General features: G+C 38.2%; 1 protein-coding gene across 4 annotated transcripts in view; it reads left to right on the forward strand.

Annotated features, from left to right (window-relative positions):
* The window catches only part of SLC2A9 (solute carrier family 2 member 9), a 201,470-nt gene extending 189,625 nt beyond the window's left edge, over nucleotides 1-11,845 (forward strand). Inside the window, exons 13-14 of one of the 4 annotated variants that reach the window (XR_004539921.1) lie at nucleotides 10,558-10,732; nucleotides 11,466-11,595. Coding sequence is in view for 3 of the 4 variants with exons in the window: in XM_033949181.1 (XP_033805072.1) it covers nucleotides 11,466-11,732 (267 nt within the window). In the remaining variant the exon portion in view is untranslated. Of the gene's footprint in view, nucleotides 1-685; nucleotides 919-10,557 lie in introns of those variants that run through there. The other 3 variants (XM_033949181.1, XM_033949198.1, XM_033949189.1) reach the window with 3 other exon arrangements.
* Nucleotides 11,846-12,666: the final 821 nt, after the last annotated feature.

Consider the following 12,666-nt stretch of genomic DNA (forward strand, 5'->3'; position numbering starts at 1 on the left):
TCATTCAGTCTTTTATTTCTGTCAAACACATCCTCAAGAGTCTTTGCATTTGACATCATTACCTTGTGATTATAATATCTTTATCTATACAGTGATGACGGGATCATGAAATCAACAAATCTAATTTGAGAGAAATAATTACAGTAGATTTTTAGAAGATGACAGAGTAAAACATACACCCTATTTCAGAGGTGTCCAACCTTTTGGCTTCGCTGGGCCGCATTGGCCAAAAAAAAATGTTTCTGTGGGCCACACAAACACGCAAACACTGCAGCAAGACAGAGGAAGGAGCCGGCAACACGGTAAACACCCGGGGGCAGCAGAGGAAAACACTGCTACGCCCTTGACCGGGGCCACACAAAATACTTCACTGGGCCGCATGCAGCCCTCGGGCCACAGGTTGGACACCCCTGCTTACTAAGGTGCGCTAACCGATTAGCATGCGCTAATCGATTTAGCACGCTCTAAACACTAACACGTGCATGTTAGTCTATGGACACGTTAGCGTAGCATGTGCTAATTCAATTAGCATGTGCTAATCAGTTAGCGCACCTTAGTAAAAGAGGGGGGTCAGTTTCCTTTAAATTCCTTTTCCTACCTTTGACTGAATCTTATCTACAAAATCTCTGTAAAATATTTTTATGTAGTGCATAATCATGTTTCTAACTGTTTATTTACTACCAAGAAAGTGCAGGGCTCAGACTCACTCCCTTCACAGTGTGCAAATGATGGATGACTGCACAGTGACTGCTGAGAAGACGAAGGTTATAATGTCAGTAAAACACTTTAGAGAAAATGATGTTTGTAAGATGGCTTTTGAAAAACATAGAGACACAAATGTAATGAGAAGGACTTTTTGTTTAAAGACGCTTTCGAGTAGCAGTTGCCCTCTGAAAGACTCTCTTGAATAGCAACTGTCCTCATAAGGACATCTTGACATTCCTTTCCTTGGACTTTTCCCCTACCTCTTGTTCTCTCCTTCCATGTCTCTTTTCTTTTTAATTTTGTAGTTCTACCCCTTTTTCCTTTTGTTCAAGTCTGTCTGTCTGTCTGGTTAAATATTCCCCCAATCATGTTTATTTTTATTAACTTAATTGTTTTTGTTGATTAATGTACACCGCCTAGAAGCCTGATTAGGCGGTATCAAAAATTTTTTAATAAACTTGAAACTTAATATTTTTGGATTGAGATGACCACCACTAACCCCCTCTTTTACTAAGGTGCGCTATGCTTGTTAGCGCGCACTAATCATGCACTAAACGCTAACGCGTGTATGCTATCCTATAAATGTGTATAAATGTGTATGCTATCCTATGGATATGTTAGTGCACGTGTTGATTTAGCGCACGCTAAATCCACGCTAAAACGCTTAGCGCACCTTTGTAAAAGAGGGCCTAAATTATTTTTCCTTCTCCGGGAGATTTGGTCTCTTATTAGTTTCTCAAACCCAAATATATAAATCAGATGCTCTTCGCATATAGTCTTACTAAAGCAGAATTAAGGTCAAAATAAATATTATTAGAATTTTGTAATGTATTTAAATCAAATTTCAAGCAGAGATTAGAATAAAAGAGTAAATGCTACCTTTTTTTACCTTTAGCCTTTTGACTAGAAGAACCTTTCAGAGCTTAATATGGCTGATAGTTACATTCCAATTAATTTCTTATTGTGTTCATGGGTCAGCCAAATACATATCACACATGAAGCAAAAGAAATGTCACTAATGCAAATGTTCAAATGATACAATGTTACAAATTATATCGCAATGATAGAGTAATTAAATTGGAGGGGGGTTGCACTATATATTAAAGAGGGAATTGAATCAAACAAAATAAACAGTGTGGAATCCAGTGTGGATAGAAATTCTTTGTTTGAAGGGAAAGAATATAAAGGTAGGGTTGTACTACCATCTCCCAGGACAGAATGAACAGGCAGATGAAGAAATATTTGCAGAGATTAGGAAAGTTGGTAAATTGGGCAACAGTATAATAATAGGTGATTTCAATTACAGAAGGTTAATTAGGGGAATAAGTGAATTTCTGATCAAACTTTCATCAAATTATCCACTGACCAACCCCACCTCTAATTCAAAATTTATCAATATTGAGCCTATAATAAACTCTTGCAATGCAGACACAAAATATGTGGGAGAAAAAGACCTCAGATGTGCTTCATAGGTCACAAAAATCCTCCCAATGTCCAATATTATTCTAATCTACTGCCTTATATCAATCTCAATCATTAGTATATATCAGTGGTCTCAAACTCGCGGCCCGGGGCCAAATGTGGCCCACCAGGTACTATTTTGAGGCCCTCAGTATGTTTATCATAACCACAAGTAAAATAAAACAGTTTCTTGATCATGTCTCTTTAGCTATAAATTACAATATTATTATTAAGACTTAGCCAAAAGGAAAGATATATAAACTATAAAGAGTTTTACCTCATGCAAAATTATCATTTCTTTAATAAGATATTAACTATTTTTTCTGAGGCCCTCCAAATACCTACAAATCCAAAATGTGGCCCTGCAAAGGGTTTGAGTTTGAGACCACTGGTATATATATTAGTTCTCAAAATGTGTCCATAAAGCAGATAGGTGTCAGCTTTTAAACTCAGAGAACACAAAAAAAGAATCCAACAAAGACTGCAGTAAACCAAGAACGAGCATCTTGTACATGATCTGCAGTTTTTGTTTTGTGCTAGCTTTTAAACTCACTACACATATAAGCAATTAAATGAGTACTGTGGAAGGGCTGTGAGAGGCCACTGGGCAATCCCTGTCTCCCACCACAGATGCTAGATCCTACGTCTTCCTGGAGTGCCAGTGGTACTTAACTTTTCAGATAAATTCAGAAACACTCTCAACACCTTAAGTTACAACAGAAAAAATTGCTTTATTTCAGCCTCTAGTCTTCTTTCCACAGGTTCTTATTCCAGGCAATATAGCTCAAACAGTTCTTGTACTGTCTGTACCTAGGCCACGTGCCCCAAGAAAATAAAACTCCCTTTCCTTTCATCTGGTTCTGCTTTCCCTTAAGCAACAATCCCTCCAAACCCATTTATGTCTCAGGGAACTCTGTTAACTCACATTCACAGCACACATTGTAACCTAGAACTATCTTCTTTCACTTTCAGTCATTCTCACATTACAGAGCTCTATTCACTCATACCTTCAAACATGCTGTCTTCTTCAGTAGACATCAACTTCACGTCATTCTCTAGGTCACTGAAGACAGGATCACTGGTGCCAAGCTCCATTGAACAATTAGGCCCCTCTGCCTGCCTTCCACCCCCATCTCCCATATTCAAAGGACTGTCTCTACTCATAGGACCTGGGGCTGTTTTAACTCTGGCAGAGTCAAATGGAGAATTTCTACTCATGACAGGCGGTTGCCTGCCACAGTACTTAGCTTTCTATCCCGGATCTCTATGGTCAACATCTTGAATTCACTAACCATTGTGACCCACTCCGTTGGTTTGTGTATTCAAAAGAGACACTGCTTGCTGTAACACATCCCACCAATAGTCATTCTCAATGGTAAACAGATCCAGACAGGGTTTCCTTATTTCGTCTTCCTCTAGCTGCATCAGGAATCTTCCACTGTAATTAAAGGAACAACGACTCAACTCTTAGAATACTTCTCTGAGTGATGCCAGATGCCGCTGACAATCCAAAAGAAACACTTCCTGTTTTGACAAGCCTCTATCTTCCTCTTCAGTATCCAATCAATCTTCATTCTTCACACCAATCACTAACCACGTCTCCTCATTCATTCAAATAAAAATGCTGCCCATTCGGTGTGTGCATTCAGTCCTTTGAGGTTTATAGAATCCATCTAAAAAATCTAGCACTACTCTTTTTGTAGCAATTTCCACTGCCAATCACCATGCCACTGTGATTTCACCACATGCTCCAGCACAATACCACACAATGAACTGAAATCATGCAGGCACTGTAGACAATGAGAAACCAATGATTCCTCAACTGTGCCTGTGTTTAGCTTACGGGAGGTCTGCCCCACATATAAAAAAGAGCTGGATCTGTTTACCGTTGAGAGTGAATGTTGGTGGGATGTGTTACAGAGACCAATGGAGCAAGTCCCAACGGTTAGTGAATTCAAGATAATAACTGGAGAGATCTGAGATAACAAGCTAAGTAACATAACATAAAATTTTATTTGTATACTGCAATATACTGTGAAGTTCAATGCAGTTCATAGGAGCTAAGTAGAAGACCGTACATAAGAGGTGAAGATGCAAGTATAAGTAACATAGGATCATGACAAAGTCAGAGTCAAGTACAACTATGGTAAGATAATATGAGAAGAGCTCAAGTAGATGAACAGCTATCAAATATCAATTCGGATATGGAATCCCAAAAGAAGGAGGTGAGAAAAATCAGATCTAGAGTTGAATGATTCTGTGCATAGAGCTTTTTCCATCTAATTTAATTGCTTATATGTGCAGTGAGTTTGAAAGCTGACACCTTATCTGCTTTATGGACACATTTTGAGATCTGCTGTTAACAATATATAAACTAATCATTGAGATTAAATATAAGGCAGCAGATTAGAATAATATTGGACATTGAGAGGTTGTTTTTTTTTAGACCTATGAATCACATCTGAGGTCTTTTTCTCCAATTATATTTTGTGCCTGCATTGTAAGAGTTTATTATAGGCTCAAAATTGATAAGTCTTGAATTACAGGTGGGGTTGGTTGGTCAGCCTTTCTTAATATATATGAGTGCTTAATTTGTTAAAAGTTTGATTTCAATTACCCCAATATTAACTGGATAACTTTACATTAAGGAGTGCTAGGAAGGTAAAATTCCCAGATGTAATAAGTGATTGCTACTTGGAGCAACTGGTCCTGGAACAGATAAGAGGGGGAGCTATTTTAGATTTGATCCTTAGTGGAATGCAGGGCATAGTACAAGAGGTAACTGTGTTGGGTGTACTGATGCTATGTGGCCCTATGGAAAGAATTATTGATCCTCTGTCCTGGAGATAACCTTTTGCAGTTGTTTTCTGGGTAGATGAGAGATCTCATGGTTTTCATAGTTTTCGTGGAGATCACAGAGGTCCGGATGGAGGAGTGGATTAGTGAGAGTGAGTGGATGAGTGAGGTAGAGTGAGTGTGGAGTGTCTGGTGAGTCATGGGTGGTGAGCATGTGGATATGATTGTACTTGGGGTAGTTGGTAGGGTTGAGTATTTGTGGGGGATAAAATAGAAAATGAATGTTGCAACTAGGCTGTTGACTAGTTGGTAGATGATTCTCACAGGTTTTTGCTATTGCCTATAGGCTGCTATTTTCCTATAATCATTGTATAGTAATGATTAAGATTGTATTGTTTGCTAGTTGTACAGTCATTGTTGCAATTCACAATAAACACAATTTAAAAAAAAAAATGATCAAATTTAAACTATCTGGACTGATGTCACTAATGAAATCTACTGTAGCAGCATTTAATTTTCAAAAGGGTGACTGATAAAATGAAGAAAATGATTAAAAAGAAGCTAAAGGGATTGATGGAAATGGTTAGGACTTTAAATAAGGCATTGATGTTATTTAAAAATACTATCATGGAAGCCCAGACCAGATGTATTCCATGTATTTAAAAAGGTGGAAAGAAGAGAAATGAGAGCTGGCATGGTTAAAAGGTGAAGTGAAAGAGGCTATTAGAGTCAAAAGAACATCCTTTAAAGAATGGAAAAGGATCCAAATGAAGAAAATAAGAAAAGACATAAGCAAGTTAGATTGATAATGAAAGTTAAAAACTAATATGAAGCATAAGCTTGCCAAAGAGACAACAACTCATAGTAACAACTTTGTCAAGTATATCAGAAGCAGAAAACCAGTGATGGAATCCATGGGACCATTAGATGAGCAAGGAGGAAAAAGGGGTACTCAGGGAGGATAAGGCCTTAGCAGAGAACATGAATGAATTCTTTGCTTTGGTCTTTACAGGAGAAGATATAAGAGATATACTTGAGCTGGAAATGGTTTTCAAGGGTGATGATGTGGAAGAACTGAATGGAACCGCAATGAACCTGGAAGACTTACTAAGACAAATTGACAAGTTAGAGTGATAAATTCACTTGGGCTGGATGGTATACATCTCAGGGTATGGAAAAACTCAAACATGAAATTGCTGATCTGCTGTTAGTGATCTGTAATCTATCACTAAAATCGTCTGTAGTACCTGAAGATTGAAGGGTGGCCAGTGTTAGCTGATTTTTTAAAAGGGTTCCAGGGTATATCTGGGAAATTACCAAATGTTAAGCCTGCCTTCAGGGTCAGGCAAAATAGTGGAAACAATTATAAATAATAAAATTATGGAATAGGTAGACAAATGTGGTTTAATGGGACAAAGTTGGTATGTGTCCAGCCAATGGAGGTCTTGCCTCACCAATTTGCTTGATTTCTTTGAAGGTGTGAATAAACATATAGATAAAAGTGAGCTGGTTTATGTTGTGTATCTAGATTTTTCAGAAAGTTTTTGACTAGGTTCTTCAGGAGAGGTTCCTGAGAAAATTAAAGAGTCATGGGATATGAGGCAATGTTCTGTTGTGGAATAGAAATTGGCTATTGGACAGAATACAGAGGGCAGGGTTAAATGGCCATTTTTCTCAGTGGAGGTGGCTAAATAATGGAGTGACGCAGGAATCTGTACTGGGAATGGTGATATTTAATCTAATTATAAATTACCTGGAAATTGGAATGACAAGTAAAGTGATTAAATGACACAAAGCTCTTCAAAGTTGTCAAAACATATGAGAATTGTGAAAATTGCAGGAAGACCTTAGGAAATTGGAAGACTGGACATCCAAATGGCAGATTAAATTTAATGTACATAAATGCAAAGTGATGCACATTGGAAAGAATAATTCAAATCATAGTTACCTGATACTAGGGTCCACCTTAGAAGTCAGCACCCAAGAAAAAGATCTGGGTGTCATTCTAGACACTATGCTGAAATCTGCCCTGTGGGTAGTTGTAGCAAAAAAGCAAACAAGATGCTAGGAATGATAAGGAAAGTGATTGTAAATAAGACCGATAATATTATAATGTGGATATCTTTTGTTTCATGAGTATATCAAGGAAAAGTTTTATTTTTTACCTGCAATTACATCAGTGGCATACCTAGCATATGTGACACCCGGGGCCCATCATTTTTTGACACCCCCCCCCCATCTGTATGTAAAACATCTGTATGAAAAACATGATTTTTAGTAACAATCCACACGTCACACATGAGTACCTAGGAAAAGGCAGCATCTTACATACTGCAGTGAGCAGTAGAACATTAATACACCCATTGTAAAACTAAACAAGCCAGACTAGTATAGATCAATCCTGCATAGTCAATCCTAACAGAAAACCAAGGGATCCTTTTACTAAGGTGCGTTAGGGTATTAACGTGCAGAGTAGCGCGTGCTACAATACAGTATGTGCAAGACGCTAACGCCAACATTGAGCTGGCGTTAGTTCTTGGCGTGTAGCGCGGGGTTAGCGCATGCAGCAATGCAGCGCATGCTAAAAAATGCTAGTGCAGCTTAGTAAAAGGAGCCCCATGTCTTTCGAACACACAGAACACAAAATACCTTCGCCTAGTATGGAATATGTAATCACAAACTAACCCTTCCCCCTTTTACAAAACTGTAGTGTGGTTTTTAGCCACGGTGGTAACAGTTCAGATGCTCATAGAATTCTGAGCATCAGAGCTGTTACCACCACAGCCAATGCTAAAAAACGCTCTACAGTTTTGTAAAAGGGGAGATAAAATAGAAATACGTAGACAAAGGTTAAACTGATGCACCAAGAAGCTAGACTCTGCCTACAATGCAACACCACAGAAACAGCGATGAATCTCTCCTAAAGCAAAAAAAATAAATAAATAGAATTTTTTTCTACCTTGTCTTCTCTGGTTTCTGCTTTCATCATCTTTTTGTCACTCTCTTCCTTTCATCCACTGTCTACCCTCTCTCTGCCCCTTCTATATGGCATCTTCTTATAGCCTCCAAAGCAGCTAAGTTGGACAAACAACTCACCACTCTATTATCTTCATCCACAGATTACAAAACCTTCAAGAAAGAAATTAAAACCATACTCTTCAAAAAACACGTTAAACCTATCCAGCACAACAATCCTAACCAACATCCAACACTCTATAAACCCGTAGTACTCTCTAATTTTCTAGTTACCAAACATTATCTAAAACCCATAATTCTCCCTTAAAATTTTATCTCTTCGTTTATTCTATTACTTCAAAGTTGAAATGTAATTCTTGTTTTAGTTTGGATGTAATCCGCCTTGAACCGCAAGGTAATGGCGGAATAGAAATCACTAATGTAATGTAATGTGATCTTCTCTCCTTCTATTCCCCTTCCAGAAACTTTATGCCTTCCCCTTCCATCTCTCCCTTCACCCCCATTGGTCTGGCATCCATCTTCTTCCCTTCCCTCCTCCCATGGTCTGACATTTTATCTCTCCTCTCCCTTCCCCCCACTTCCATCAGCATCTGCACTCTTTCTTTCCCTCCAATCCAATTCCGCCTTCGTCTCTCTCCCCTTTCCCTGCACACCAATTCCATCAGCATCTGCCCCCTTTCTCTCCCTCTACCACCCTTCCATACCACCCTGACCCCCTTTTTCTCCTTCCACTACCCTGCTATGCTCCTTTCTCTCTCCATCCAAATCAGCAAGGTCCCGCGATGACTGCTTCTGCCGCCTCTGCTCCGGAAGAGGTAAGTGAAGTCGGAGAGGAGTATGCCGGCAAATGCAGGGAGTTGTGGCAAGGTCCCGCGGCTGCTGGTCCACCCCCTCCGATGTCACTTACTTCTTCCAGAGCAGAGGCAGTAGACCCAGGCATTGCGGGACCTTCCTGCCCTTCAGCGCAGCTACCGACTCTGCTCCAGAGTAAGTACGACAGCTGCGCTGAGGTGCTGTTTAGGGAAGTGCGGGAGGTTCCGGACCCGGCCGGTTGTGCACCCCCCTTGGGCTGGCACCCAGGGCAGTCCGCATTTCCCGCCCCACCCTTGGTATGCCACTGAATTACATCACTTTCTTTTCCAGAGATAAATTTTAAAAAGATTTGACATCTATATGTGAACATTTCTTAAGAAATAACTGAATATTTCATGGGGTATCCTAATTTTTTCACATGACTATATGTTGTTTTAAGTAAAGGAAATGAGAAAAGGTTGCAGTTAATTCAAAATACAGCTACAAGGATGATTTTGGGGAAATCAAAATTTGATCAAGTGCCACCTTTGCTAATGATCCTACTTTGGCTTCTGTTTCATTTTAGAGTCCAGTTCAAATGTGCTTGTACAGTATTTAAAATTATACAAGGATTCTTTGATTCATTGATTCCTTTGTCCTTAAATTTTTCAAGAATTTCGGGTAGTAGAACCATTCATACATATAAACTGTCCTTTCCCTCTGTTAAAGGTTCCCAAATGATATTGTGCTGGATCAATAAACTCTAAATGAGTCCTAAATTAAACCAAAATGGCCCTATACAAATAAGAGTACCTCACCATTTAAAATGACTCTTGCTAGTGCTTAGAACCTTGAATAAGGTAGAAGAACCACAAACCTGGGGCGAGCCCCTCAATGTGGCCTCCTTAGTCTTTCATAGCACTGCTGCAAGCCTTTGATAGGTGATAATATAAAGTGATCAAAAACGTGATAATCAAATGCTATATAAATCCAATAATATTTTAAATGTTACTTATCTTCACCAATTTCAAAAAAACACCACGCTTGCCAGTGAGTGAAGATGTAGAGCTTAAGCAGGTTCTGACGCGAGAGTCATTTTAAATGGTGAGGTACCCTAACAGGGCCTCTGTTAAAGGTATCAGATCGGTCAGTAAAATGGTTCTTTTTTTTTTGTTGTTTTTACTAACTGCATTGTGGAATGATCTACCTTCTCAAATAAGATCTTGTATTTTGCTTAAGGTCTTCCCAAAATTTTTTAAAACCATGTTGTTTCAATGTTTTTTAAACAATAATTTTTAAGGACTGTAATGTTATCTCATTTAGATAAATTGTTGTAAACCGAATTGAGCCCTATTTTTTTTAGGGATGACTCGATATATAAATCTAAGATTAGATTAGATATAAGCCGCAATGATTCCTAGCAGACAATTACAGGGTATAAGAAACAATATGGTATGGTTCTGGTGTAAACTCATTAGGATGAAAATGGAGCTGTACACTAGAGGTGAACCTTAATTGTGGTGTTGATTGATGATGTTGACCAGATTGGTTGCAATTTTTAGAAAACTGCTGATGCTTTGCCAATCCTGCAATTAACATCTGCTTTTACATTCTCTTTATTGGATGCCATGCTTCCATGGTAGGTGAATAGAACTTTCGCATCTGATAGCTAGCCGACCACTATATGTGTGCATTTTGTATGTATTTTTGAATGTCACCAATCTGTAAGACCTTCAACTTCTCACTGCTGATCCTCAATCCAATATTTGCTTCCTCTATTTCCAAGCTGGCTGTCATGTCTTATAGATCTTTTCTCATCTTTTCTAGTAATGTGATGTCATCTGCAAAACCCAAGTTTGTGAGTCGAGACTGGTCCTTCAGTGGGATGTCTTGCTCTGAACCATTCATTGCTCTCTTCATGTTAAAGTCCATTATGAAGAAAAATAAAAATGGAAAGAGGATACTGCCCTGTCTGTCTCCAGTGTTGATACTAAAGAATTCGGTGAATCTGTTATCAGTTTTTATGCAACTTGAGTATAGATACACATTCCAGATGTTAATGTAGCACTCAAGGATGCCGTACATTCTCACAATGTTCTATAGTGACTATCTGTGGACATTATCGAAAGCCTTCTTAAATCAATAACCCCATACTCCCCTAGATTCTGTATATGGCACTTTGAGTTGTGCACGCAAATTTGGGCACACACCCAATTTGTGCATGCAAATTAATTGAACAATGTGCCAGTCAGCACCGATAATTGGGCAGTAACAATTATCAGTACTAGCATCTAGAATTTATGTTTGCATCTTGTTAGGCATATTTTATAAAGAGGTGCGTGTAAATTCTAGTGCATGGATCTGAAAGGGGGTGTGGCCATGGGCGAGTCATGAACATTCTATTGATTTGTGCTCACAGTTACAGAATACAGTTACCTGATCCATGCCTAAGTTAAGCACAGGGATTTACACAACATTTCAGTTGATGTAAATGGTTGTGTCTAAATTTAGTCATGGATCCCAGCACTAAATATATTCTATAAACGGTGCCCAACTCAAAATGCTGATTATAGAATAGTGCACATTTTTTTCTGTGCTGATTTTAGGCCAATGTGCTTCAGTTTCAAAGTGAAAGTCCACAAGAAAAACTGCCTTCCAAAATGCTGACTTTTAACATTTTCCCCATGACCAGTGGCAATTTAATATTTTATTTTGTGTTTATTATATCTCTGCAGGAAGCTTTGCAGACATACTGTTTCCTGGTATTTGCTGTTATCTGCCTGGCTGGAGCTTCCTACCTATATTTTGTGCTGCCTGAAACAAAAAATAAAACTTTTGTAGAAATCAGTCAGTCATTCGCTAAGAGAAATAAAATGCCCTTTACAGTGCCTGAATCAGAAAACTGTGCAATGGAGGAAAACCAAGAGCCTGGGAAAGACCTCTCATCTACACTGGACAATGGCCAAATCAAACACAAAAACACCTTAGAGTGTTCCCTCTGAAGAAAATGGTGCAAACTCTCCATCTTATTCTTAACTCCTAAAGTCAAAACTGAATTAGAGCTGTTTTACATTCCTGTTCATATCTCATCTTCATTAAATATTTATCCATCTGAGGTATTTTAATGATTTTATCATAGCACCTTCTCTCCTCAAGGGTACAATGCTATCTGTAATTGCATCTTCATATGACTTTTCCAGTTAGTTTCCAAGTTTCTTATAAGATTTGATAAATCGCCTATTCCATGTTCTAAGCGATGTACATCTATAAGTTACAAAGTTAAGGAAACATACAAACTAAAAGAACTTAATATTAAACAAGTTAAAATAACATAAAAGTACTTGACATAAAATCACATGACTAGACAAAGGCAACAAGACTGATTAACATGTATGATCAAAGAAGGGTAAAATTATGGGGAGAAATACAATTCAATATAAAAGAAACATTTAAGGTTAAAAACATTAGGAAAAGGGGAGAAATTTAATATAAGATGTAAAAAAGAAAAAATTCAATTAGTCACTAAAAGCATCTTTAAAAAGGAATCCCTTAAGTTTACTCTTAAATTTATCTAGCATTCTTTCCTCTCTCAAATAAATTGGCAAAGCGTTCCAGGCTAGAGGGGCCGTAACTGAAAAAATGGAGTGACGTCGTGTACCAATAACTTTTAACGACGGAACAACTAATAAGTGTTCAGTTGAACGTAATACTCTCGAAGGTTAGACCACTAGGGAAAGAAGATATAAAGTGGGCCACTAAGATTTTTAACACAGTGTCTCCTTGTATGAAATGGAATTCTATGCTTAAAATAACCCAGTTTATGGTAAAATAGATTTAACAGTAGCCCACATTGATAGCTTTCCCCCTAACCTAGTTCTATAAAAGGCACCAAAAATTACAAACATAATTTTGGACGCATACCCAAATTGCACGTGC

This window comes from Geotrypetes seraphini, chromosome 1 (genome assembly GCF_902459505.1).
Source record: "Geotrypetes seraphini chromosome 1, aGeoSer1.1, whole genome shotgun sequence".
In the NCBI taxonomy this organism is placed as follows: domain Eukaryota; kingdom Metazoa; phylum Chordata; class Amphibia; order Gymnophiona; family Dermophiidae; genus Geotrypetes; species Geotrypetes seraphini.